This window comes from Artemia sp. Qi Xiang Cuo, chromosome 3, assembly GCF_049724085.1.
Source record: "Artemia sp. Qi Xiang Cuo chromosome 3, ASM4972408v1, whole genome shotgun sequence".
In the NCBI taxonomy this organism is placed as follows: Eukaryota; Metazoa; Arthropoda; class Branchiopoda; order Anostraca; family Artemiidae; genus Artemia; species Artemia sp. Qi Xiang Cuo.
In genome coordinates this window covers 84,509,942-84,537,647 of record NC_142796.1, presented here as the reverse complement: position 1 = coordinate 84,537,647, position 27,706 = coordinate 84,509,942, and the positions used below count along the sequence as shown (strand labels likewise).

The following is a 27,706-nucleotide window of genomic DNA, read 5'->3' as shown; positions in this document are numbered from 1 at the left end:
TGGTTTTCTATTTGTTTCATTATCTCAAAAACTCCAAAAAGGCCTAAATAAACCCCCTTTTCTTTTTAGCATGTTCAATATGTACCCACCATAGTCTGTTATGGCCCAATTTTCATTCAACTTGTTTCAATAGCTCAAATGCCCAAAGAAACCCATTTAAGCACCATTTTCTATTTATGGTTCTCAATATGCCCCCACTTTTGCCTATAATGGCCCAATTAGTTTTCTATTTGTTTCATTACCTCAAAAACTCCAAAAAGGCCTAAATAAACACCCTTTTATTTTTAGAATTTTCAATATGTACCCACCATCGTCCATTATGGCCCAATTTTCATTCAACACGTTTTAATAGCTCACATGCCCAAAGAAACCCATTTAAGCACCATTTTCTATTTATGGTTCTCAACATGCCCCCACTTTTGCCTATAATGGCCCAATTGGTTTTCTATTTTTTTCATTACCTCACAAACTCCAAAAAGGCCTAAATAGACCCCCTTTTCTTTTTAGCATGTTCAATATGTACCCACCATAGTCTGTTATGGCCCAATTTTCATTCAACTAGTTTCAATAGCTCACATGCCCAAAGAAACCCATTTAAGCACCATTTTCTATTTATGGTTCTCAACATGCCCCCACTTTTGCCTATAATGGCCCAATTAGTTTTCTATTTGTTTCATTACCTCAAAAACTCCAGAAAGGCCTAAATAAACACCCTTTTCTTTTTAGAATGTTCAATATGTACCAACCATCGTCTATTATGGCCCAATTTTCATTCAACACGTTTTAATAGCTCACATGCCCAAAGAAACCTATTTGAGCACCATTTTCTATTTATGGTTCTCAACATGCCCCCACTTTTGCCTATAATGGCCCAATTGGTTTTCTGTTTGTTTCAATACCTCAAAACTCCAAAAAGGCCTAAATAAACACCCTTTTCTTTTTACCATGTTCAATGTACACCACCATAGTTTATTATGGCCCAATGTGATTTTTATTTGTTTTAGTGTGTATCTTGGATGTGTACCTAACACACGCAAAGAAACCAAAGCTAAGCACATTTTTCTCTTTACCATGATAAATATGCACCACCAGTCTATTATGGCCCAACACCCCAAACACCCAAAAAAGATCATTTAAGCCCAATTTTTTCTATAATATGCACACAGACGTTACACAATATTTAAAACTATATATATATATATATATATATATATATATATATATATATATATATATATATATATATATATGTATATAAGCTTTCTGAGGCTAAAACCTTGAACAAGACAAACTGACCTGATGAATTTTGAATCTAAGTGGCTAAATAAAATTCAGGTTCAAGCAAAGTTAATAGTATCTGAAATTAGTTTGTATGCAGAGGTACTTGAATGGCATATCTAAAGGTCAAGTAAGGACATATTTGTTCTCTTGTGATTTTTTCAATGACATTTCTTTTAGACTTACATAAACCTGAGAAGGAAACAACTTAATTAAAAGTACACCTTTCTCTACAGTTACTACGCTCTATTTGTTGTAAGATTAAAACAAAATTTAGATCCTTGGATAATAAAGATTTCACATCCAACATGTTATCCCAAGAATTTCTCTGATTAAATTTTGTTTGTTTCGTTACTATACCCTAATGAGTAATAATATACTAATTAAACATTGTTTTATCCAGTCCTGTATGACATATTTGTAAGATACATGGCTTTAATAATGTATGGGTATAGCATGTCTAATTAAATAGAAAGATATTTTAAACCTTCAATCACAATGTGATCGCTTGGTAGCTTGTCGGGGTATAGTATTAGAATGGTAGTATCTAAGGGTAGAGTAACTTTGTTTCTTGCACTCTTGTAAACTTATCCAATGATGTTGATTTTAGCACCTCTATAGGCTATCACACACAATTTGTTAAACAAAAACCTAAAATTCTTGAAGGACACCACTATCACTAGCCTGATACTTTTGGTCCTCCGATATCTCAAATTTAATATCCAACATATTACCCCAAGTGTTTCCATGATTAAAACTATTTTTCTGATCACTACAATGGGTTATAAAATGCTTATTCAAATGCTCTTTCCTATTAAATCCCTTATGACACAGTTGACAAATAAATGGCTTTATTTCTGCATGAGTTATAGCATGCCTTGTCAAATGTTCAGATCTTTTGAACCTTTTATCACAAAGGTGACACTGATGTGGTCGCTCCGAACTGTGAGCTGTACGATGTCGATCCAAATGCTCCTTCCGCTTTAAGGCCTTTCCACACTCATCACAGACATAAGGTCTTTCATGTAAATGCAACTGCCAATGTTCTTGAAACACCAAAGCTGAGTTAAATGCAGCATCACACCTTGTACAACTAAAAATAGTGTCTCCATTTTCGTTCACTAAAACATTAGCTCTAGGTGCATTTTTCTGTTCATTTTTAACCATAAATTTCTGATGTATCTCCTGGAAGCTGCTATTTAGATTCTGAGCAGTTAATTCAGATGAACATTGTTGACTGGTGGAGCCTGATGGCTTTGGAGGATAATCAACTTCAATAGTATGTCGTTTTGGAATGCTATTAAAACCATTTGGAGGATCTAGCGGAAAAACAAGTGGCAGGCTCATGACAGAAGCACCGGTAGAATCAGATACTTTATAGCTTTCAGGTTTAGGGATCAACCGAGACTGGTTAACCATAAAATGGTTAAAATAACTAGATTCAAAAGGTCCAGGGCCAGGTGAACTAGTAACAGGAATAACTGTAATTTCCCGTGATAACCTGTGAAAAAGTTCATTCCAATGCGGTTTTGTGTCCATAATAGTGTATCACCAGCCCTGAAATAAAAAAAAGTGTCAATACATAACTTTTACAGTCCTATCCATAGTGGCTAGCATGCTACACTTGAAATCATGTGTCCATAAGGACAGGGGTTGAAGCCCTCTTGTTGCTGGTTATTTGGTTTGAAAAAGGGGTCAGTGGCGTGGCTCTCTAAGCTCAGTCAGAATCAATCCTGCTTGAAATGGATACTTGGACAAATCGGAGGAGCGTAAACAGGAAGGGTGTGCAGAAGCACACGATGGGTCTCCTCCAACTCCCCATGCCACTTCCTGGCTGAAAGGCAATGAAACAGAAATCAACACTGCTTGTTTGGACTTTAATAGTCTTGTGCTGCAGTCCTTTACCTTTCACAGCACATAAAAAAATCCACCTCCCCTCACGGAAAAATAGAAAAGTTGCTTCCTAGAAATGCACTTTGTTATTTCATTGATCCCTACTACCTTGAAAAATCTCTCTGGTCCCTATAGGTTTGGCTTGTATCTGCCAATGCCAAAGGGAAATATTCAAAACCTTGATTAACAATAATGCTAGATACAATTATATAGAGAAGGGATAGGGCAAAGGTACTGAACATTCGCTCAAAATTGAACCTAAGGTACCCTCTCCTCCCCAACGTAAAAATGGAAAACTTAAGTCAAATTGTAACTATTAAACACCCCCGCCAACAGAATCCTAACTATACTGTTTCTAAAATTATGGCTGTGTACACCTTTGGTTTTAGGCACCACACAACTCATACCTGAAGACAAGGAAGAGAGAGGGGCATATAGGTATTGTCTGATGACTTCCCAAAAAATGGCATAAAAGGCTAAATGTCTTTGAATAATTAATCCCCCAATTCTCTTAGACATCTTTATTTCTTTGCTTGAATTGATCATTACAAAGATAAAATGGATAGGAAACCCCAAAGAGTCAATATCACAACGATGGACCAAAGAATAAAAGGTGTTTAACCAAACACACTTTGTTATCAATTTCCTTTCCTAATAACACAATTGACTGGGTGCCTTTATGCATCCCATAACGAAAAGTTTCTTGCAATAAAAAACTTTCTGAGAGAGGGTAGGCTACTTTTTGGGCGAGCATGGTCATAACAACTTTGTCATACGTGATATGACACATATGGTCATTAGCATTAGATTACTTTTAAGAAAAAGTGGATTAAGTTCAGATCTATTCACATGTAAATGGTAAGAAAAATTACTTGCTTTCAGACTTGTATTACAACGTTGTTTGTAAATTTTCTTTTAATGTTTTTTTTTTTTTTTTTTTTTTTTTTTTTTTTACAATTTATAAAAAGCAGTAATGACTTTAATAATGACCCTTTTTAGACCTACATTAGTAATACCAAAAATTCCCACACTTTCAATAAATAAATATAAAATCAACTGTGTGTCCAGTTTATTTATCAAGCCCACTTCCAGTAAATTTGTAGCTAAACTAATTAAGCTAAAATCATAAAAGCTGATAAGCAATATATTCAAACACAAACATGCATATGAGGCTAAAAGACCAAACATCACAAACATAAAAAAAAAACAGAAACAAAGAGAAACTAAAAAAAGAAAATGTAACATAGTAACAAGTCTGCAAGGGCCTACGGCCGCACCTACTGACTGTAGTGAGCATAAGAAGTGTAAGGAGGTGAGTTCAAGCTATATTTGCAAGGGCCTGAAACCATTAGTTGACTCTTTAGCTGGTATACAAAATTCCAACAAAAACAAGATAATGTTTGGACAGAAATTTTTGATTGGGATTGCAGCTGTAGCTGCAACCTAGAACAGAACAGACAACAAACAAAGTAACTTAAAATTAATTATATTGAAAACAAATCACATCAAAATAAAAAGTAGGCCTACACCATTGAAATCACCATGGCCGAAACTCCTATTCATGCAACATACAGTCCCCCTGACTGGGGGCATATAAGGTTCTTATAGAAAGCGCTACTGTAGAAACTTCAAAAATGACTCGGTCAATTAGAAATTGAATGGGGTAGGCCCTTTTTAAAGTCGAAAATGATTGGAGGGCAACCAACCCCCCTCTTATGCCCACCACTTCCCCAAAAACATCCAATCAAAATTTTATATAACTATTTTGGGTGAAAGGCCTGGAAATTATGTCTTTGAGGATGACAAACCCCCCACAGCCCTCAGGGCAAAGGTTGTAAGTTATGCCCTGGGGGCATATAAGGCTTTTTATAGAAAGCGTTGTCATAGAAACTTCAAAAAGGGTTCATTGGATTGGAAATTGAGAGGGCTATTGCCCTTTTTAATAGTCAAAAGTAATTGGAGGAAAAATCATCCTCTCCCATGCCCATCATTTCCCCAACACTTCCAATCAACGTTCTGACATATCTGTTTTGTTCAATGTAGTAAAGGTCTGGAAATTATGTCTTTGAGGATGGTACACCCCCCTTCTATAGCCCTCAGGACAAGGGTTGTAAGTTTTGCCCTTGGGGCATATAAGGTTTTTATATAAAGTGTTGTTGTAGAAGCTTCAAAAAGACTCATTCAATAGGAAATTTAGAGGACTAGTGCCTTTTTTATTAGTCAAAAGTGATCAGACGGCAACTGACCTTCCCCTCCCCCCCCGCCCATCATTTTCCCATACACTTCCAATCATAATTTTTCGATAGCCATTTTGTTCAAGGTATTTGAAAGGTCCGGGGATTATGTCTTTGAGGATAACAAATTCCCTAGTCCTCATGGCAAGGGTTGTAAGTTATGCCCTGGGGGAATATAAGGTTTTTATAGGAAGCGTGGTCATATAAACTTTGGAGGGGCCTCATTTTTTTTTATTAATCAGACGCTCTAGTGCTCTTTTTAAGAGTCAAAGTGATCAGATGGCAGCTACCCCCCTCCCACACACACAAACGTCGTATTGTTCTGAAATGCATCTAATAGAAATTTTGAGATAGCCATTCTATTCAAAATAGTCTAAATATCATATAACAACCTCTGTTCTCTTGAACAAACAGGATTCTGAAAGGGACACTGCTCAAGGAGAATATTGCTTGCCTAGAGCATGATATTTCAACTTCCTTTAATAAATGATATTCAACCATAACCATACTTTTTGATTGGATTGATACCTTTGGTAGTGTCATTCACCAGAAATAACTGGAGGTGCTAATAAAGCTTTACTTTCCTGTTGGCGTTGTGGCCCTTATTAATGATTTTTCTCAACAACAGAACAATTGCTGTGCAGATTGGTAATTCCAGGAGCCATGAATATACCCTATAAGAGAAGGTTTACCTCAAGGAGCAATCCTTAATTCCCTTCTGTTTAATCTACATATTTCAGAGTTCTAGTTGCACCATGCATCATTTAGAATTTATGCAGATGACCTAGTAATATGGAAGTCAGGCCGAAACCTCCTTGAATTAGTCCGAGATCTTCAACAAGACGTCAACATAATCTCTTGCTTCTCAGAAGCATTAGGTCTGTCTATCTCCACTTCTAAAGCCAAAGCAATCCTACTTACTAGGCAAAAACATGCATCCATACCAAATATTGCTTTGAATAGTTACCCACTAAATTACGAATCTTCAGTGAAATTGTTGGGAATTGTTTTTGATTCCAAATAAAGATGGCAGGATCATACCAAATCACTCAGGAGTAACATTATCCAGAAACTGGCTATCCTAAAATGGCTTACTAATTCCAAATGGGGTTCATCACCTAAATCAATGATTGATTTTTATAAAGTTTATATTAGAGCAAAGATGGAATATGGGATCCAATTTTTTGCTAATAGTTCCTCATGTATGTTTAACACGCTGGGGTCATTACAAAATTCTGCAGTCCGTATTGCCATGGAACTTCACAAGCATATACTAATTCTTAAAATGAGAAACTTTCAGGGATCATCCATCTACAGGAAAGAGCATTGCTTCAGAGAAGACGTATTTTACCAGAGTACATGCATATGGTAATCAGCATTTTGTATATAAGAAAACATTTAATAAACCACCCACCATGAGTTCTGTATCTTCTTCCTGGAATCTCTATCTAAATGAGTTTCCAGAGTGGTCCCCTCAGGTGATGGACTCTTTTCCCTTTGTGATGCCTCCCACCTCCCCCATGGGAGATGGCCAATGTTGAGTGGCTTATGGGCATGCTACCATAAATCATGCTATTCAGCCCAAGATGTTATTATAATATTTGAAAATTCCAGTTTTCCCAATTATGTACATGTCTAAATGGACAGTTCTGTTAGAGATTCATAAGCTGGGGCAGCAGCCTGTATCCTGGACCTAAACTTGAATATTTATGCCCTGCTTCCAAGTGATTCATCAGTACTTTCGGCTGAGTTATATGCAGCACGACTTGCATTAGATGCCTTAATTGATCTGAAGACCCCTTCATGGAACATTCTGTTTCTGTCAGAATCGCTTTCTTCAATTCATCTTCTTATCTAAATAAATGATCATGGTGATAACCTTGACCTGAAAGGAATACGCCAAAAAATCAGTTATCTATTTTCAACTAGATACTCCATAGCATTTCTTCATATTCCAAGCCATAAAGAAATCAAATATAATGAAATGGCAGATAATTTTGCAAATAAGGCAGCAGATATCCCTCCCCCAAGAAATTTAAGGACATTCAATTTTAGAGAGGTTGTTAGAGCCCAAACAAAAATTGTTCACCAACGTTTTGTGCATCCTCCTTTCAAATCTAAGGACTTTAATATGCTCTACTATAAACTAAAAGCTGGAAGTATTTTACTTAATGCTGATCTTTTTAAATGGGGAATCAACCACACACCCTTTTGCAGAAATTGCCATTAGACTTCAGAAAATGCACAACATGCTCTCTTTGAATGCAACCCAAGGGATCAAGATTCAAGAAGACTGATAAATTACTGTCATCAATTGAAGATCCCCATATTGTTTGATTCTCTTATTAATTGGTCTCTTTAAAATGATTTGGAAGCCACAATCTATGGATTGATAATTATGATCCTAAACAGACGCCATTATTACTAGCAGCATACTGACTGTAATCAACTAGCGGATATTCTTTGGAATATGGCTAGAATAGTTCGTAATCAGTGAATGTTTTCCTGGAATTTCATAGAGGTGAATGGACCTCACACTGGATCCACAGGCCTTGCAAAGCTATGAAGAAGAAGAAGACAAGGCTTTTGGAGTTGAAACAAACCAATCCTGCTCAACTCATCCTCAGGGCTATACTGTGGTGTTTATCCTCCCCATAGTATAGTGCAGACGGTTTGATATCATTCTATTTTCCCCTTCTTTTTTTAGTTTTATTTTTGTGTTTAAAGCTTTTTCCAATAGGCAATGTCTAGAAGTCCTCCAAAAAAAAGTCCCCCCAGATCCCAAATCAAATTCCACTGAAAGTGTCATAGTGAAAGATACCCATCCTGGCTGGTCAAGCACATTATCTGAAAGTTCTAATGATAGCTCCAATTTGGAGAATAGGACAATGATAAGTGTAGGGGCTAATGTAACCATAAATGATGATAATGATGGGTTTCAAGAGGTCCTCTCTAGAAGCTCTAAAAAAAAGGGAAAAAATCTCCCCAATTAAAAGCATTTCCCCTCTCCCTGCCCAAAATCCTCCCTCCAAAAAATTAGGAACTTACCTTAAAATTACTCCCTCTACCCCCTTTGAAATAAAAATGATCACTGCAATAAGAGTTTCCATTTTTAAATTGCTAAAATCAATGTTCTCTCTTAATATTAACCGTGATGGATCTCTGCTAATAGCTGTAGAAGATCAGAAATCAGCAGATACAATAATTAACCTAAAATCCTTTCTGAATACCCCAATCATTGCATCTAATTGGAACCCAAAACAATCACCAACAAAAGTAGTAGTTTATAATGTTCCCCCAGAGATATCTACTCAGGAGTTAAATGAAGGGCTCTCAGATAGGGCTGGAAACACAATCCCAGTTGAGGATGTTACCCAACTTGGAAAACCTAACTCTAATGGCCTAAAAACTAGTAGATCCTTCTTATTCACACTGAAGGATAAAATTGATATCCCAGAAAAATTATTCCTATTTGGGCAAATCAAACCACACAAGGAATACAAACCTAAGCCTATCCAGTGTCAGAAGTGTTTCAAACTGGGACACACAACAAACACATGTAATGAAATTCTCCGAGAGTGTAGTAATTGTAAAGCTTTCCATCCTAAAGAGCTGACAACTTGCAACAACACTCAGCCTACATGCATCAATTGCAAAGTTCCACATGAATCTACAAATATAACATTATGCCCTGCGTACAAGAAAAGAGCTCTAACACTCCAAATATCAACAGAGAAGGCCATCCCATACCCCTTTGCAGCAATGGAAGAAAATGCTGCACAACAATACCAAATAAAGCCTGTAATGAAACCAACCAAAACCCCCAAGTCAAATGCCCCCAATCCATCAAGCACACCCTATAAAACACCATCTTCTAAGCCCCCTAGCTCAAATCCCTATCAGAAGGAATCACCAAGCCAACAAGCCTCCTTGTCTGGTGAGATGAGGTCAACCTGGCCCTCCCTCCCAAGAAGAAACAAACCAGAAACACTACCAGGAATCAATCCCTTAACCAACAAACAGGATGCACAACAAAAAATGCAATCCCCAAATATATACTTATTCATTCGAAACTGTAATGCAGTTCAGGCCATGAACATACATCAACTACAGAAAACAAAAATTATTGCAGAATTGGCAAAAATCTACATCCCAGATGATATGCTCATTCAAGCAAAAAAAGATCTTGCTTTACTTTTAACAAAGCTGAACATTGATGCACGGTCATATGAAGAATAAATCAACAATACAACATTTATCAATACTCCAATCGAATGTAAGATCATTCACAGAAAATAAGCTAAATTAACTAATATCATTTATGAATAATAATTTGATTAATATTGCTTGCCTCCAGGAAACTCATTTAACCCAAAATCAACAAATTAAGTCTCTGGGATATACGATCCCAAGAAAGGATAGATCATCAGAGAGAAAAAAAGGAAGGGTAGATCTATTAGTCAAAAAGACTTTAAAATTTTGTGGAATTAATTTTATAGAATTTTAAAATTATGCTGCTGTAATTGGTATCAGTGTTTGGCTGAATAATTTAAAAACCTACATAATAAGCTTTTATAACCCTAATGGTCAAACTACAGATGCCAAAGATTTCTTTAATTATATAGCTTCAATGCCCACAGCCTTTTGTGGGGGAATAAACCAGCAAATAAAGCTGGTAAATTTATTTAGCATATGACTTCAAATAATGATGAATTAGCTGTTGCTACCCCTCCAAACCTGAATACATATTTCATCCCCAAAAGTGGCAAATTCTCCACAATTGACCTACAAATTGTGTCATTAAATTTTTTGAACAAAATTTACATAAATAATATGAATAGTCTATGTACAGACATCTTTGATTTAGTTTACTCCATAAATAAACCTGCTGACCCGTCATCTCATACCTCCAAATATATCAATACTAAAGCAAATTGGTCTATGTTCCAAAATGAGCTAAATGATGAAATTACAAGTTTCACCTAAAGTTCATGCATTTCTAATACATCAGTTGACACACATGCTGAAGCCTTGACATCTTTACTAATAAATACAGCTAATCATGCTATCCCCAGGACAACACCTAAGAACACATTCCCTAAATACATTCCTAAAGCATGGTGGACAAATGAGTGCCTAAATAAATGGAGAATAAAAAAGGCAGCTAGGACAGAATTCATAAAAAAACCATCACCTACTACATATTTAAAATAATTACAAGCAGAATCTAATCTAAAAAGGACTATAATAGATGCTAGATATAAATACTGGAATAATTTTGCAAACAATCTCTCCAGAGAAAAGCATGAGCCAATTATACATAAAGTCATAAGCTACATCTGTGGGGAAAAGACTTTCCCAAGCCCCCTCCTGTATAAGCTTATACATAATAATACCCATTATTACTATAATAAAGAAAAGGCTAACCTATTTGCAACTCTTTTTGTTAATAAGCTAACATCAAATAATCAAAGCAAACTGTCCACAATTCCTATGAACCCAAGTTACCAACCACGCCCAGGAACCGAGTACATAACTAACCCATTTTCAATCCAGGAATTTAATAAAGCAATACATCATTTTAGAACCGAATCTAGCAGCAGGTATGACAATAAACACCCTACATGGATGAAGAATCTCGCATGTTCAGACAAACAAGAACCGCTAAATTGTTATAATCACGCTTGGGCATCTTCTAGGTTCCCCAATATATGGAAATGTTCGTCCCTCCTACCAATCCTAAAGAAAAATGAACCAAAAGATAACCCTGAGTCTTATAGGCCCATAATGATTACACCTGTGATGGGGAAAATAATGGAGAAAATGATTTATCGCAGACTCCTCTGGTTTGTTGAAAAAAATAATATGATCCCACACACTCAAACGGGATTCAGGAAACACCACTCCTCAACAGATGCTTTCATTTTTCTAACAAATGCAATAAATGAATCTTTCTCAAATAATAATGTCCTAGTGGCAGCTTTCCTAGATTTTGAAGGGGCATATGACAATGTGAACCACAAAATCCATTTAAATAAACTTGCAAACCTGGGAGTACCCCCTATGCTAGTGTCCTTTATTAAATCCTTCATAAAGTGCGAAGTTTCATTGTTTGTGTTGGTTCAGCCTCTTCACCCCAAAAGACAATATCCAAAGGCCTACCTCAGGGAGCAGTCCTCAGTTGCCTCCTATTTGCCCTATATCTCTGGGACATGAACCTACCCCACACGAATCTACAATATGCTGATGATCTGGTGCTATGGTCATCTGGCAACACCTTTCAGATAGCACGGTCAAATCTGCAGAAGTCACTTTTCCAGTTTGAAAAATTCTCTCAGCATTCAGATTTACCCATTGCACCCACCAAGTCAAAAATAATCCAATTTCACCGGAAGCGAAACCATGTTAATGCAAAACTAACTCTAAATAAAACAACTATTCCAGAAGATAATCATATTAATTACCTAGGTCTCATGCTTGACCAAAAACTTAATTTCCACCTCCACATTTCAAACAGAATAAAAAAATGCTATAGAAAAGCAAATATACTAAGAAGACTTCTTTCCACACCCTGGGGTTGTAAGGAGAAAACCTTACTCCAGTTTTATAAATCACATATAAGACCCCATATTGACTATGGGCTCATCGTCTATGATGCATGTGCAAAGACCCAGATAAAAATTGAAACAACACAAAATGATATAGTACGTCTCATATTTGGTCTTAGGAAACCCACAAGCACCAAGTTTCTGCTTATGGAGAGTGGATTAACAACAATAAGGGAGAGAAGTATCTTTCTCTTGACAAAACATCTTAAAAAAATTGAATCAAATAGCTCACACACACTACATAATTGGTTAAGAAATCCAGCCATTTATAGAGGTATTGCAGATGAGTATGCCAATATTTAAAAGAAGTTCCCTGTACCAGCAAAGTCCATTGCACCTACTTTCCCCCAATCCCCTCCATGGAATTGGTCATTTCCCATAATAAATACTGAATTTTCAAAATGGAATAAAGATTTAACCCCCATTGCTTTTGTCCAGAAAAAATTTGCAGAACTTAATACCATTACCTATAAAAATCACTTCCAAATATTTGTTGATGGGTCAAAAATGAATGAGAAGGTTGCAAGTGGTGTTTTCCTTCCTCACCTGAAAATTGCAATGGGCGAGAGATTATTTGCTATAATGTCTGCTGAATCAAATGCCATAATCATGGCATTAGAACACCTTAAGCAAAACCAACCTTTGATTGCAAATTCGAATAACATTATCATCTATTCAGACTCTCTATCAAGCCTTGAGTTGCTGGCCTCAGCTCCCCAATATAAGTTGGACATTGACACTTATCATTGTCTCAGTATTATTGATACTCTTGCTTCAAGTGGCATAAAAATTTATTTTCAGTACATTCCTAGCCACCCTGGCATAAGTGGTAATCATCAGGTTGATGAAATAGCAAAAAATGCTATAAATATTGACCAGCCAAGTGGGAGGCCAATCCCAATTAGAGATATTTACCAATGGAGGCTATCAGATATTAATTCTAATAAGATTAATCCTATCCTTTTCCCCTTTCCCAATAAGTATCTTTCTAAAATTTATCATAGAATTCGTTCTGGAACAAATGGACTAAATTTCCTTGCATTCTCATATAAGCTTTCTAATTCAAGTGGTTCAATTCCCCTGTCCCCTCTTTGCAGGCATTGTAATATGAAAAATGAAACAATTGCCCTTTTGAATGTAATGTGCAGACGTCTGCACAACATACCTTGCCTTGTAAACTATTAAAATACTCCAAACACCAGAAAATATTACTATCAGCCAGGAGCCTAGCCAACTTTACCTGGACACGGAGCGCAGAAATCGATATCTATCATCTTATAGTGGAACTCCTTGAGTCAAAAGATCTACTGAAAGATATGTGAAAATTTCTAATAAATAAGAGACAACCAAGATAGTAGCTCTGTAGCCCACAGAGTGAAGCAAAAAGAAGAGGGCTAAATAGTACCAACGGAATAGCCCGCCTGCTGTGAATTAGAAGAAGAAGCAAACCCCAAATATTAGGGGCAAGGGTTGTAAGTTATGCCCCAGGGGTATTTAAGGATTTTATGGAAGGGAGGGTTGTTTAACTTTAGAAGAGACTCATTTTGGTCGAAAATAGGAAGTTCTAGTTCCTTTTTAAGCATCAAAAGTTATGGAGGGAATTTAGCCCCCCTCCCTCCCCTATAACCCCCTTTCACCAAACGCATCTGACTGAAATTATGAGTTAGCAATTTTTTTTCAAAATAGTCCAACAAACATATAATAATGTCTCTAGGGATGACACGACCCCCCAGCACTCTGGGGATAGGGTTGTAAGTTACTTTATGAGGGCATATAAGGTTTTTATGGAATGGGCAGTTGTATAAACATCAGATGGGGCTTATTTGATTTGAAATTGGAAGTTATAGTGCCCTTTTTAAGTCAAAATGATTTGAGGGCAAACAGTCCCCCCCTCCACGCTCATCATTTGCCTAAACACCTCCAATCAAAATTTGGAGACAACAATTTTTTTCATCATTGCTGAAAGTTTCGGAAATTATGTCTGTGAGGAAGATACCCCCCCCCCCAACAACTATCATGGAAATGGTTTTAGTTTATGCCCTTGGGCCATATAAAGTCCTTATAAAAAGGGTGGTCATATATGCTTAGGAGGGGACTCATTGGATTGGTAATCATAAGTTCTAGTGCCCCTTTTAAGAGTCAAAGTGATCAGAGCACAGCTACCCCCCCTCCCCACACACACACACGTTTTTTTCCTAAGATGTATCCAATAAATATTATGAGGCAGTCCTTTTATTCAAAATAATTCAAATATCATATAACATGGCTTTTGAGGTTGATCCAAACCACCAGAGCCTGAGGGCAAGGATTGTAAGTTATGCCCCTGGGGCATTTAAGGTTCTTATGAAAGGATGGTTGTGGAAGGTTTAGAGGTGGCTCATTGGGTTGAAATTGGAAGTTCTAGTTCCCATTTATGAGTTAATAGTGATGGAGGTCAAGTAGCACCCCCCCCACCAAACACATATGACAACTACCCCTCTTTTCACCAAATGCATCTGATTGAAATTGTGGGATGGCAATTTTGTTTAAAATAGTCCAAAGAACATATAAAATACTTCCAGGGTTGGCACAACCCCTCAGAGCCCTGGGGCGAGGGCTTTAAGTTATGCCCTGGGGGCATATACTGTTTTTAAAGAATGGTATGCAAATATCACCTTTTTTCAACGCCCCCTTCAACACACAATGAAATTTTTAACGTAATACAATCAACCAGTCCCGAAGCATTGCTTATACGTCCTCTTGACAACCTATATGGGCATAGTTTGTTTTAATTTATTCCAATACAGTTACAATGTTGCCAAAAATTTATGCCTTAACACCCTTAGGTTTATTAGTTATAGTAGTAGCACCAGTAAATGTAGTAGTAGCAGTAGGAGTATGGTTAATAGTTGTAGTCTTAGTTTTAGTACCAGTAGTTGTAGGAGTAGAAGCATTAGTATTATGATGATAATATTGTTTTTTGGTTAGTTCTACATCCCCCACAAAGAGTGTTATAATTTTTAATTTCACACACAAAACTGCTCCAAAGATATTGCTGCTATGCCCTTTTGACAACCTACATAAAGATGGCAGGTTGTCATCTGTAAAACAGAAATATTCCCTGAAAATTTTACCTTCATAGATTGTGGATTTTGAGCTAGCTAGAAGACACTGCGTGTATTCATTTAATATTGCTTCTATTAATCATCCTGCATGTATAAAACTTAGCCTAATCATCTTACATTTTCTTGCATGACTCACTTGGTAGCAGACACATTTAGCCCTCCCCCCACACCTCCATGTATTTTCTCTGCATTCACTAATTACTAGACATTTAGAGCAAAATGCTACTTCTACTAAAAGTAATGACAAAAAAGTTCATTCTTCATTAAAAGTCATTATTCTAATTTAAAACTTAACTTAATACTCCAAAAGGTGAAACATTAAACATTTTTAGTCAAAACTCCTGGCATATGGCTGGTCACCAGAAAGATTATAAAATTCATAAAGGTAAACTTGCTGTTTGTAACACAGCCTCTTTTTCAAATCTATTTCATTATATCTGTTATGGTAACCCAATAAACCTGATATTAAACAGCATATATCACACAATAACTAACAACACTAATGGCATTAAGTTGGAACTTTTAGAGAACGTTTAAGAGGAACTTTCAATTAAACAAAAACCTATATGCAGGTAGGTATTACAAGAACATATAAGGACATAGGCAGCAATGCTCTATCATAGTTAGTAGTATCAATATTTTAGAAGAACTAATTTGATTGAAAATTAAAAGTTGTAGTTCCCTCTTAAGAGTCAAAAGTGATTGGAGGGCAATCAGCCCTCCTCTTTAGCTTATAATTTTCCACAAAAATTTAGGACAGCCATTTTGTTCAGCATAGCTGAATAGTCTAGTAACTATATGTTTAGGGTTATTGGGTATATCAACCCCCTACAGTTATGTAATTTGCCCATTATGCTTAAAAACTAAATGTTGCTTTAAAATTAAATCAAAACACACTGTTTGTGTGCTGGTTGCCAATAAGACATCCCAGCAATATACCAAAAAAACTGACGGTGTTAAGTTGAAATTTTGGGGGCTACTTCTATTACTACTTCTGCTCTTAAAATTTTACTAGAATCAAAAGAGTGTAAGTGTATCCAGGCTGTGAAAGAGTATAAATATAATCTTTTCGGTATGGTATTAACTTTTATCTATCAGGTCAACTAGAGGATGTATATGACTAAATTAAACCCTACTATTTGTGTCATGATTTTCAATAGACTTTATGTTGTTAAAAATTGCTGAAAAAGCTTCTCCAGCATATAAATAGCAGGCCAGACTATAAATTCTTAAAGGAAAACCTTAAAGATTCAAACTACTATTTTCTTTTTCCCTAAAAAAGATTTATGTCAATATAAAACAAAAAGAAATTAACTAAAAAAACTTATACCTCAAAGAAAGTTCTTAAAAAAAGTAAAGAACTCCATTAAACCAAAAATGAACAAAAATAGAATCAAATAATCTACCAAGCATACAACGAGTAGGGTGTAGGGTTCAAAATCCCTATACTTTCTAAAAGCCAAAATATAACTTACACTTTACTGAAAAATATTCTTCTAAATGTTTTCACTTTTATAACTTATAAGAAATCAAAAATTAATTAAAATTTTAAGGAATAAACATCAGCATATGGATGTTAAACTGACAATGCATATTTTTTTAAGTAAATTTGTTTGAATTCTTTTCAGTAAAGTACAAATTATATTCTGGCTTTAAGAAAGCATATGGGTTTTGAATCCTATTCATGTTAATTTCTGCTCGTTTTGAGTTTGACTCTTATTTATTTTAATTTTGGTTTGTTTTGGGTTTCATTTATTTATTGATACTGATTTGTGGTAGTTGTACGCTTGGTAGATTATTTGATTCTATTCCCATTCATTTTTGGTTTAATGGAGTGCTTTACTTTTTTTGAGAAACTTTATTTTTAGAAAGTTTTTTTTTAATTAATCAATAGGAAAAAGGAGATTTTTTTTCTATTCTAGATGTGCTTGAAAAGGCAAATGTATTAAAGTGAAACTTCAGGGAGTGGTGAGACACTTTTTTTTAAAACTAAATCTAAAGATGCTATATGTATCCTATCTGTACCCCCACTTCCCACAACCCATCATCAGAATTAAGTATTTTAAGAGGGAGAAACCATTATTAGCTGATTGGAGGACACCTTTATTTCTAGAAGCTTGTTTACAGAAGATGATGAAGGATTGCTGACTATCTGAAGATACTTTTGGGCAGTTAAAGGGGCGAAAGGACTAATTGGTAGTTCATACACCCTTATATCCTCCTACCATTCCCTTTTTAGCTGCTCTCCTTCCAAAGACATCTGATCAGCCATTGACAAGAGTTGGTCCATTCAAACATGGAAGACAGAGTGGGATGCAATCAATTCAATGGCTCCTCATCATCACTGTCCAGTGACTCTATAGGATTATTTGTTATTTTGCAGGACAATTTGATTTAAGCTAATTTAAGGTAATTTAAGAAACCCCTTGAAAATAATGTCAGTTTTGATGTGATGTAATTTTTAGGGGTTTCAGAATCTGGTAAATATTGAGCAGTTTACATTATTGACCCACAAATACAGTGAACATACCACTAGATGCCATTTTTTATGCTCTTTCTGAATATAATAGTTACTTTTCTTGCAAATCCAATTTTGAGCCCTTATTAGGACCATTGAAAATAACAATTTCATTCTATATATTATTTTATGTATAAAAATGGGTTATAACATTTGTTTCAAACTTGCTATTTCATTATAAATCCATTTGTAAAAGTTTTATAATTCACAAACATTGATTTGCCAAGATTAAGTTGAATAAAAAAAAGTAAAATAAATCTACCATGCTTTCTTCTTATTCTCTTGGGCCACTTAAAGACTGTCATTTCACCTATATGTCGAAAAATATCAAAGCTGACAGAAGACACATGATGGATGGAAAAAGTCAAGAAATTGTTTAGAATTTTGATCCAACTTAATTGTGAAAAATCAATGCTTGCAAAATTATATAACTTTAACAGAATGGATTTTATAATGAAATAGTAAGTTTAAAACTAATGTTTTAACCCATTTTAAACAAGAAAAGTAGAAAAAAAAGCAATATCAACTCAACAGCAACTGGTTGTGTGAAAATAGAAAACAGGATTACATACCCAATTTATGAGATAAAGACATTTCCCCACATATTGTGCATTATTTTCTACTTATATTTACCTTCAGTGTCATTTTAAGTGGTTCTCCTTAGTGTTTTATTCAACTTACCTGGACTTTGAAGCAAGTAAAATTTGGTTTCAAACCCCTAGGGAATTTCGGCCTTTGCTCCTTTTGTTTACTTTTTTTGTAAACAAATCCTCCAGTTTCAGTCAATATATTAATTTTATATCAAGTGCTTTTCCTTCTACTTAACATGCAAGGTTGCCAGTGTTCATTTTGTTTGATTTTTTCCACCAATATTGGATTTTTATTGTCAGAAGCCATATAATAAGCAATTCAAGCCATAATGCCACCTGAAGGCAATAAACAAGTACAAGCAAGCCCATGAAAGGATAAAGATAGTTGTGCTGCCTGTGGTACTGGGCTTGATGATGCTGCAAAGATAGTTGTGTGCAACCTGTCTTAAGCTAAGTGCTGAAGAATACAATCTACTTAATAAAATGATGTCAAAAATAGGTTGCCAAGGGTTGTGTATTCTATATAAAATTAATCCAACTGAAACCCAAGCTAATTCAGTTGCCACAACCATGGATGAAGTAACCAAAACTGTTACAGACGCAATTTTGTGCTTACAAATGAGTCTATCCCAGCAAATGAGCACATTATCTGAAGGACTGAACAGCAACATGGAAGCAATTAAAACCAAAGTTGAAATTATTGAACTAGCAGTAGAATCAAAGTACCAAAGTTGTCACCAAAGTTAAAGAAATTGCATCTGATACTTGAAAGGCAGAAACAAAGACTCTAAGAACAGATATCAGCCACCAAGTGCAAACCAGCCTAAGAAAACTAGTGCATGATGAAATAAATAGAGAGCAACAGAAAAATAATCTACTTGCTTATGGCATTCATGTGACAACAGATGACAATACTTATGTTCAAAACTATTTAGAGTCCCAATACGGCCCGCCATCTGTTCCTATCTATCTGTCCTATCTGTCATCGCCATCTGTTCCTAGAACGTCTGATCCCTAGGCTAACTATTGCCAGTGAATCAGTTCAAAGACCTCCCTCTTTAGTTTTCAATGTGCCTATAATTTTGATTAAACATGTCATTATTGAAAAGTCTTTGCAGCAAAAGTCAGATATCTGTTTTTAAAGTGACATGTCAAGAGAAGACAGAACTAGACATAAGACACTTGTTGATGAGCTGAAAGCCAGAGTTACTGCTGGAGAAAAAGACCTTGCTATTTCTAATGGGAAAATAATTCCAAAAACAGAGAACCAGGTGTTGCAGAAATGTGCACCCCAACATCCATGCAAATGTAGAGCTGCCATATGTTGTAAATAGTATTAATAGTTATGATGATGATAAAAGTGCTGATGATGAAATATGTCTCCATGTACTACTCTTATCCTTGCTTGAAATATGTATCACATCAGATACTTCAAATAGCCAGCCCAGCATCAATGGTGATTCTCTCTGCCAATCTACTGATTCTACCCACACAGAAAATGAGGAACAAAGGACCAGATATCAATGGCTGCTCAAAAGTAAGTCCAGACTTTTGCTTTCTATTAGCCAACATACATCAAATTACTAACAAAATGAATGAGTTAAAAAGTCTAATCAGAGGCAATGCTATAGCGTTGCCTATAGTAAAGGCCATACAGCTCCAATGTTTTTTTTTACTATTATTTTTTGTCCCGAGGCACTTCATATGGAAGTGGTCGTTTCTAAAACTTCAAAGGGGACTCATTTGATTGGAAATCGAGAGTTCTACTGCCATTTTTAAGGGTCAAAAGTGATTGGAAGGCAGCAAACACCCCTTCCACACCTGCCATTTCCCCAAACACATCCAATCAAAATTCTGAGATAGCCATTTTGTTCTACATAGTTGATTTTTGGATAGAAATTATGTTTTGAGGAGGACACTCCCCCTAGAGCCCTCAGGGCAAGGGTTGTAAGTTATGCCCTGGGGGCATATAAGCTTTTCATAGAAAGCTTTGCCATAGAAACTTCAAAAAGGGCTCATTCAATTGGAAAATCAGAGGGCTAGTGCCCTTTTTAATAGTCGAAAGTGATTGGAAGGCAACTAACCCCCCTCTCACACCCACCTTTTCTCCAAATACATCCAATCAAAATTCTTAGATAGCCATTTTTCAACATAGTTGAAAGTTCTGGAAATTAGGTCTTTGAGGATAACAACCCCCTCACAGACGTCAGGGCAAGGGTTGTAAGTTATGCCCTGAGGGTATATAAGGTTTTTATAGAGAGCCTTGTTGTAGAAACTTCAAAAAGGGCTCATTTGATTGGAAATTTAAATGGGTAGTGCCCTTTTTAATAGTCAAAAGTGATTGGAAGGCAAGTTCTGTCATAGAAACTTCAAAAAGGGCTCATTTGATTGGAAATTCAAAGGGCTAGTACCCTTTTTAATAGTTGAAAGTAATTGGAAGGCAACTAACCTCCCTCTCACACCCACCATTTCCCCAAACACATCCAATCAAAATTTTGAGCTAGCCATTTTGTTCAACGTAGTTGAAAGTTATTGACATTATATCTTTGAGCATGACACTCCCCCCACAGTCTTCAGGGCAAGGGTTATAAGTTATGCCCTGGTGGCATATAAGGTTCTTATGGAAGGAATACTTGTATTAACTTCAGAAAGGGCTCATTTGATTGGAAATTGAAAGTTCTAGTTCACCTTTTAAGTGTAAAAAAATATTGGAGGGTAACCAGTCCCCTTCATGTCCTTTTTTCCAAAATGCATCCAATAAAAATTTTAAGATAGCTATTTTGTTAAAAATAGTTTAAAGATCCCATAACAAAAACTCCAGTGTTGACATAACCCCCCAGGGCCTGGGGACAGGCATTGTAAGTTATGCCATGGGGGCATATATAGTTCTTATGGAAGAGATGCTTGTATAAACTTCAAAGAGGGCTCATTTGATTGGAAATTGAAAGTTCATTTCACTTTTTAAGAGTCAAAAGAGATTGGAGGGTACCTAGCCCCCCTCCACATCCTTTTTTCTCAAACCCATCTGATAAGAACTTTGAGATAGCCATTAAAAAAAAAATAGTTCAAAGACCATATAACAAAAACTCTGGTGTCAACACAGCCCCCCCCAGGGCCCAAAAGCAGGCGTTGTAAGTTATGCCCTGGGGGAATATATGGTTCTTATGGAAAGGATGCTCATGAACACTTCAGAGAGGGCCCATTTGATTGAAAATTGAAAGTTCTAGTTCAGTTTTTGAGAGTCAAAAGAGATTGGAGGGCAACTAGCCCCCCCCCATGCCCTTTTTTCCTGAACGCCTCTGATAGGAATTTTGAGATTGCCATCAAGTTAAAAATTGTTCAAAAGTCAGATAACAAAAACTCAGGTGTTGACAGAATCCCCCAGGGTCAGGGACAGGCATTTTAAGTTATGCCCTGGGGCATATATAGTTCTTATGAAAGGGATGCTCATATAAACTTCAGAGAGGGCTCATTTGATTGGAAATTGAAAGTTTAGTTCACTTTTTAATAGTCAAAAGAGATCCAAGGGCAAATAGCCCCCCCCCCCATGTCTTCTTTCTCCAAACCCCTCTGATGAAAATTTTGAGATAGACAATTTGTTAAAAAAAATAGTTCAAAAGTTGGATAAGAAAAACTCTGGTGTCAATACAACCCCCCCCCCCCCCAGGGCCTCGAGAAAGTGTTCTAAGTTATGCCTTAAGGGTATATCTGGTTCTTATGAAAGGGATACTTGTATAAACTTCATAGAGGACTCACTTGATTGGAAATTAAAAGTTCTAATTTACTTTTTAAGAGTCAAGAGATTTAAGGGCATTTAGCCCCCCCCCCCCACACACCCTTTTTTCCCAAACCCATCCAAACTGGTACAAATTTTTAGATAGCCAGTTTTTAAAAAAATGTTCCAAGATTGGATAACAAAAACTCCGATGTCAACACAAACCCCCCAGGGCAGCTAGCCTCTCCCCACACCCCACTTTTTTTACATTTATAATAATATAAATAAATAAATAGATCCTAAAGTAAGTAATGCTTATATTGAATATGAAAATCAAGCTTAAAACAAAAAAAATATTTTTCTATTGAAGTATAAATGAAACTTAAAACAAACAGAAATCAAATTAACAATCAATGCAATAAACATACAATAGATACTAATGTAAATGAGTAAATAAATCTTAAAATGAGTAAAACTTAAATTGAACACGCAAATCAAGCTTGAAACAAAGAAAAATCACTACAAACAAGAGTTTGAGTATCATCTCCTTCTCTCACTGTAAAGGTCTAAAACCTACTGTGTCATTGGCACTTTACTGAAAACTATATGTGTCTTGAACAGTCTTTGAAAGTATAGACAACATCAAACTGAATATTTGATATATAATGATATTAGTTGTTGAAACATCCATCAGTTGAAAATTTATTTCACTCTAATTATATTGTTATTTTTAATGCTGTAAGAACTGGAAAAGAAAACATTTGTAATATAATTCATTTTCAGTGAAGTGTTTAGGATGTGGGCAGTATACTAACTCTTGTTTGTATTGAAACTATATTCGTCTTGAACAGCTCTGGAAAGAGCTAATAAATAAAACTGAATATTTGATGTACATCGATATGAATTGTGGAAAGCTAATCAGTTCAAAATGTCACAATAATTTTTTATGTTTTTTTTCAATATTAAGTACAAATGAAAATTTTTGTAATAGAATTGGTTTTCAGTAAAGCACCAATGATGCAGTAGATTTAGACTTTTACAGTGAGAAAGGAGGCAATACCCAAACTCTTGTTTGTAGTGATTTTTTATCACCCTACAAAATGCTGGAACTATGTATCAAGCAGAGATCACAACCAGATATCCATAAAACACTTAACAACAAGTGACAGAAACAAAGTCACTGGCACCCAAAATACAGCTTATCTCCTAAATGAGCAATTTGCATCAGTCTTCACAAACCTGATAATGATCCCATTCCCAACTTAAAGTACAACATCCAGAAGCAAGTGAGTAACATTGCAGTTACTACTTCTATGGTTGAAAAACAACTCAAAAGCCTGGACATCAACAAAAGCACTGGTCCTGATAACATTCATCAGTGTCTGCTAAAAGAAACTGCTTGTGGAATTGCCCCTGCCCTACCAATAGACTACTTTTTCCAAATTCACTTGATCAAACGTATGTCCCCTCCCAATTTAAACTAGCCTATATGACACCTATCTTTAAAAGGGGGGATAGATCCGAAGCTGATAATTATAGACATATCATCCTCACATCTGCTGTTGCAAAAGTCCTTGAGAGGATTGTTAATAATGCACTTCTTCAACACCTTGTTACTAATGAAATCATCTTCAACAGGCAGCACAGCTTTCTTCCATGACAATCTGTAGAAACTAACCTTCTAGACACTTATGAACAGGTTACCAAGTTACTGGAGAAATACCTTACTGCTGATTTGATTCTTTTGGATCTAGGTAAAGCATTCAACAAGGTCCCACATAGTCAGCTTTGTATAAAATTAACACCAGCAGGAATCCACCATTAATTAGTAGACTGGCTAACAAACTTCCTGGCTGGTAGATCTCAGACTGTACAGCTCTTCCCAGCAGATAGCAAATGTACCTACTCCCAGCCCTGTGATGTTCTAAGCAGTGTTTTCCAGGGAACAGTTTTGCAACCACCATTGTTTCAACTTTATATAAATGATATATAACATTATATCATATATATTATATCATATAACATTATATCATTATGATATATCAGAAACCACTTAACCCTTCATGCTGATGAGTCAAAACAATTTGGTGTACCTGGTAAATCATCAATACAATCCAACTTAGACCACATACAGACATAGGCAGATAGGTGGCTTCTCTCTTTCAACTTATCAAAATGCATCACTATTCATGTTGATTCCAATAATCCTCTGTATCAATATACTAAGAATGATAACCAGACATCCTCCCCTATTCCTCTCTAAACTTGCACCAGCTGCAAAGACCTGGGAGTCACTAGGGGCGTTTTTTCACTCATCAGTGTGCTAAGACCTTACATCTTTTGCCAGAAAATGCTTAAAAGTGAAATCTTTGAACAAAGATCTTATATCTTTGGTCGTTTTTGTGCAAACGTCTTTCATCATTCTGCTCTGATCAGCGGTCTGAGAATAATGATGAGAAATAATCAATGTTCTCTCATCTTTGTTCAATATGGCAAAAGAGTGACAGTCTTCACACTTTTTGCTAACATCAGTGAGCTGTAAGACTTTAGAACAAAGATGAGTTAAGAGACAATAATCTTTGCAGAAAGATGTAAGATCTTAGTGCTAAAAAACAGGCCTACTATAGATAATCTTCTGAAGTTCCATGACCACTGCACAAACTGTTTCCAAAGCAAATCCTAGCCTTTGACTTATTTCCAAGCACTGGACTTATTTCCACTGATGTTTTCACTTTCATCCAGATAAATTATATGGCCCTCTGCAAATTTACAATGAACTTTTTAGTGGTATGTTCCCTTTATTTGTAAATCAATAATATGAACTGCAAAAATTTACTAGTAAATTTTTTGCAAATCATATTATTGACTTATGAATAAAGTAAACATACTACTCAATGCCTTTTTTATGCTCTTTCCAAATATAGCAATCGTTTTTGTTGGACATGAATTTTAACCCCACCCCTATATGTACCAATTCATGGTATATATTTGCATATTAGGGGGAGGGGGGGGATAAATTTTATTTCTGATGTAAATGGGAGGTAAGTTTAAACTTTAATCCTACCCCTCTAATGTGCAAATATATACCCTGAATTGGTATATATAGGGGTGGGATTAAAATTCACGTCTGACAAAAATGATTATTATAATTGGAAAGAGCATAAAAAAGGCATCAAGTGGAATGCTTACTTTATTTGTAATTCAATAATATGATTTGCAAATAAATTACCAATTTACCTGTTTTTAACGGGACTCCAACATTTGACTATTGGAAAAAATTTGTTTATAAGCTTATATAGAATGGTAATATCCAATCTCCTTATAATTAAAAACATTTTAGTCATCTAGTTGGAAAATGTGGCCTATCTGTATAGGAAAAACTTAAATTTGCCAACTAGTTGATAATAAATGTTGCCCCAGCAAAACTTTCCTTTTCCAACTAGTTGACTGATACCTTCTCCCCATCAAAAGTTAATTTTTCCAACTAGTTTATTGATAGCTTTTCCCCAGCAAAACTTAATTTTTGCAACTAGTTGACTAATAACTTCTCCCCAGCAACACTTAAATTTGCCAACTAGTAGACAATAAATGTTGCCCCAGCAAAACTTTCATTTTCCAACTAGTTGGCTAGTAACTTCTCCCCAGAAAAACTTTGTTTTTCCAACTAGTTGACTAATAACTTCTCCCCAGCAACACTTAATTTTGCCAACTAGCTGTAAACAAACATTGCCACAGAAAAAAAAAATTATTTTCATACTAGTTGACTAGTAACTTTTCCCCAGCAATACTTTCTTTATCCAAATAGGTAGAAACAAACCTACAGAACTAGCTCCAACTAGCTAGAAACTATATATATATATATATATATATATATATATATATATATATATATATATATATATATATGCATTTATACATGAAATTGTATCTCTGTGGACCTGGGGTAAGACTATCTTGCAGAGTGTTGCCTATGATTGGAAAGCACACTTATAGAAGGAGAAGACTTTTGGTTCTGTGGCTTCAAGACTATTTAGTCCTGAATTCAGTTTGTTTGATTTACCTTAGCTGTAGCACATTTGTTAAAATCACATACTGCCAATTTTTGTTGGACAAGAATAGTATGTTTTTTGTTTTCTCTTTGTGTCATGTTGTTAGCTAAGAAATTATTCTGAGGAAAAGTTACTTACCAAATAGATGGCTAACAAAAGTGTTTATAGGGTAAGTTTGTTTCTAGCTAGTTGGATAAAGAAAGTATTGCTGGGGAAAAGTTGCTAGTCAACCAGTTGAAAAATAAATTGTTTTCTGTGGCAATGTTTGTTTCCAGCTAGTTGGCAAAATTAAATTTTGCTGGGGAAAAGTTATTAGTCAACTAGTTGGAAAAATTGAGTTTTTCTGGGGAGAAGTTATTAGTCAACTAGTTGGAAAAATTAAGTTTTGCTGGGGAGAAGTTATTAGTCAACTAGTTAGAAAAGGAAAGTTTTGTTGGGGTAACATTTATTGTCAACTAATTGGAATTTAAGTGTTGCTGGGGAGAATTTATTAGTCAACTAGTTGGAAAAATTAAGTTTTGCTGGGGAGATTAGTCAACTTGTTGGAAAATGAAAGTTTTGCTGGGGCAACATTTATTGTCAACTAGTTGGCAAATTTAGATTTTTCCTATACAGATGGGCCAAATTTTCCAACTAGATGACTAAAATGTTTTTACTGAGCCTATAGGCATGGGCATAGGCAGCATATGGTCTAGGGGGGGCAGTCAATAGTGTGATGGAGGGGGAGATGAAGTTGTGTCATCATGGGTGTACATAGCTTCTTGCCTAGGGGAGGGGGCAGCTGCCCCCTACCCATTATTTATGCATTTCTATTATTGCCTTTATATATAAATGTAAAGGCAATGTGGCCTATGGAGTTATTAGCCTGAATGAAGGCATTTGTGAGGTCAAAAATATCACAAGGATCAAAATATTGATTCTGCTTCTGCAAGTAAAGTGAAGGTCTAGGAGAGGGCAGCTGCCCCACCTCCCTATGCCCATGATTATAGGCTAAGAAGATTGGATAGTACCATTCTATATAAGCTTTAAACTAATTTTTTCCAATAGTCAAAGAGTGGATATCTGTTTGTAACCACTTTTCAATAACTTAACTAGTGTTGATAACTTCTTTGTATGCCTATGGTTACAGAAATGAAATACATTTGGGGCCCCTTTAAGGGCTCTATGTGCAATTAGCCCCAGAAGCAACTATTAAATTGTGAAAGAGTATAAAAAAAGGCATCAAATATCGTTTTTACTTTCATCTTAGCTAAATTATGTGACCCACTAGAAATTAACTATAAAACTTTACTAAGGCCTAACTCCCATTCTTGAATAATCTGTTTCTTCCAGCTAGAAACACAATGCTGTATAGGCATTCGTGAATTATAGCCTACCTATAAATCGAATTTTACTAATATGTGGCTAACCACTTCCCTAGAGTATACATCTTTTCATTACCCTCAATATTCAGATGGGCAAAAAAATCTTCTTGAAAAAAAATGTTGTCTGGAGTCCTGGCAAACTTCACATTCTTCAAAGAAAGTATGCTGGCGAATGATATGAAGAATTTATCCTTGTCATAAAGTGTATATTTTTGCTCAGCACCTAAAACAGAAGAAATTTACCAACCAGACTAAAAATTTATTTGAAATTACTGTTAAAACTAAGGTTGAATTAAAAATTTCATTGACAAGAAAAATCAAAAGTAGGCTAACAGGGAATTACTTTGAATAAT

At 35.5% G+C, this 27,706-nt stretch overlaps 2 protein-coding genes across 7 annotated transcripts in view; both read right to left on the bottom strand.

Annotated features, from left to right (window-relative positions):
- Positions 1-27,706, bottom strand: part of Ggamma30A (guanine nucleotide-binding protein subunit gamma-e) — a 224,381-nt gene that overhangs the window by 68,847 nt on the left and 127,828 nt on the right. Inside the window, exon 1 of one of the 3 annotated variants that reach the window (XM_089086682.1) lies at positions 11,568-11,680. The exons of the other annotated variants lie outside the window; for them this stretch is intronic. The gene's annotated coding sequence lies outside the window, so the exon portion shown is untranslated. Of the gene's footprint in view, positions 1-11,567; positions 11,681-27,706 lie in introns of those variants that run through there. 3 annotated transcript variants of the gene reach the window in all.
- LOC148954665 (uncharacterized) lies at positions 1,265-27,490 on the bottom strand. 4 transcript variants are annotated; one of them, XM_089086676.1, is made up of 2 exons: positions 27,430-27,490; positions 1,265-2,835 (listed from the first exon to the last, which is right to left on the bottom strand). In XM_089086676.1, exon 2 carries the CDS (start codon positions 2,815-2,817, stop codon positions 1,930-1,932), a length of 888 nt encoding a protein of 295 aa, XP_088942802.1. In that variant the 5' UTR covers positions 2,818-2,835; positions 27,430-27,490; the 3' UTR covers positions 1,265-1,929. The 4 variants fall into 4 exon arrangements, with proteins under 4 accessions (XP_088942802.1, XP_088942803.1, XP_088942804.1 ...); XM_089086677.1 differs by having other exon boundaries at positions 27,366-27,454; XM_089086678.1 differs by lacking the exon at positions 27,430-27,490 and adding an exon at positions 6,373-6,477.

Excerpts from the sequence above, each read along its gene's own strand:
- LOC148954665 (XM_089086676.1), bottom strand. The coding sequence starts at position 2,817 with ATGGACACAAAACCGCATTGGAATGAACTTTTTCACAGGTTATCACGG.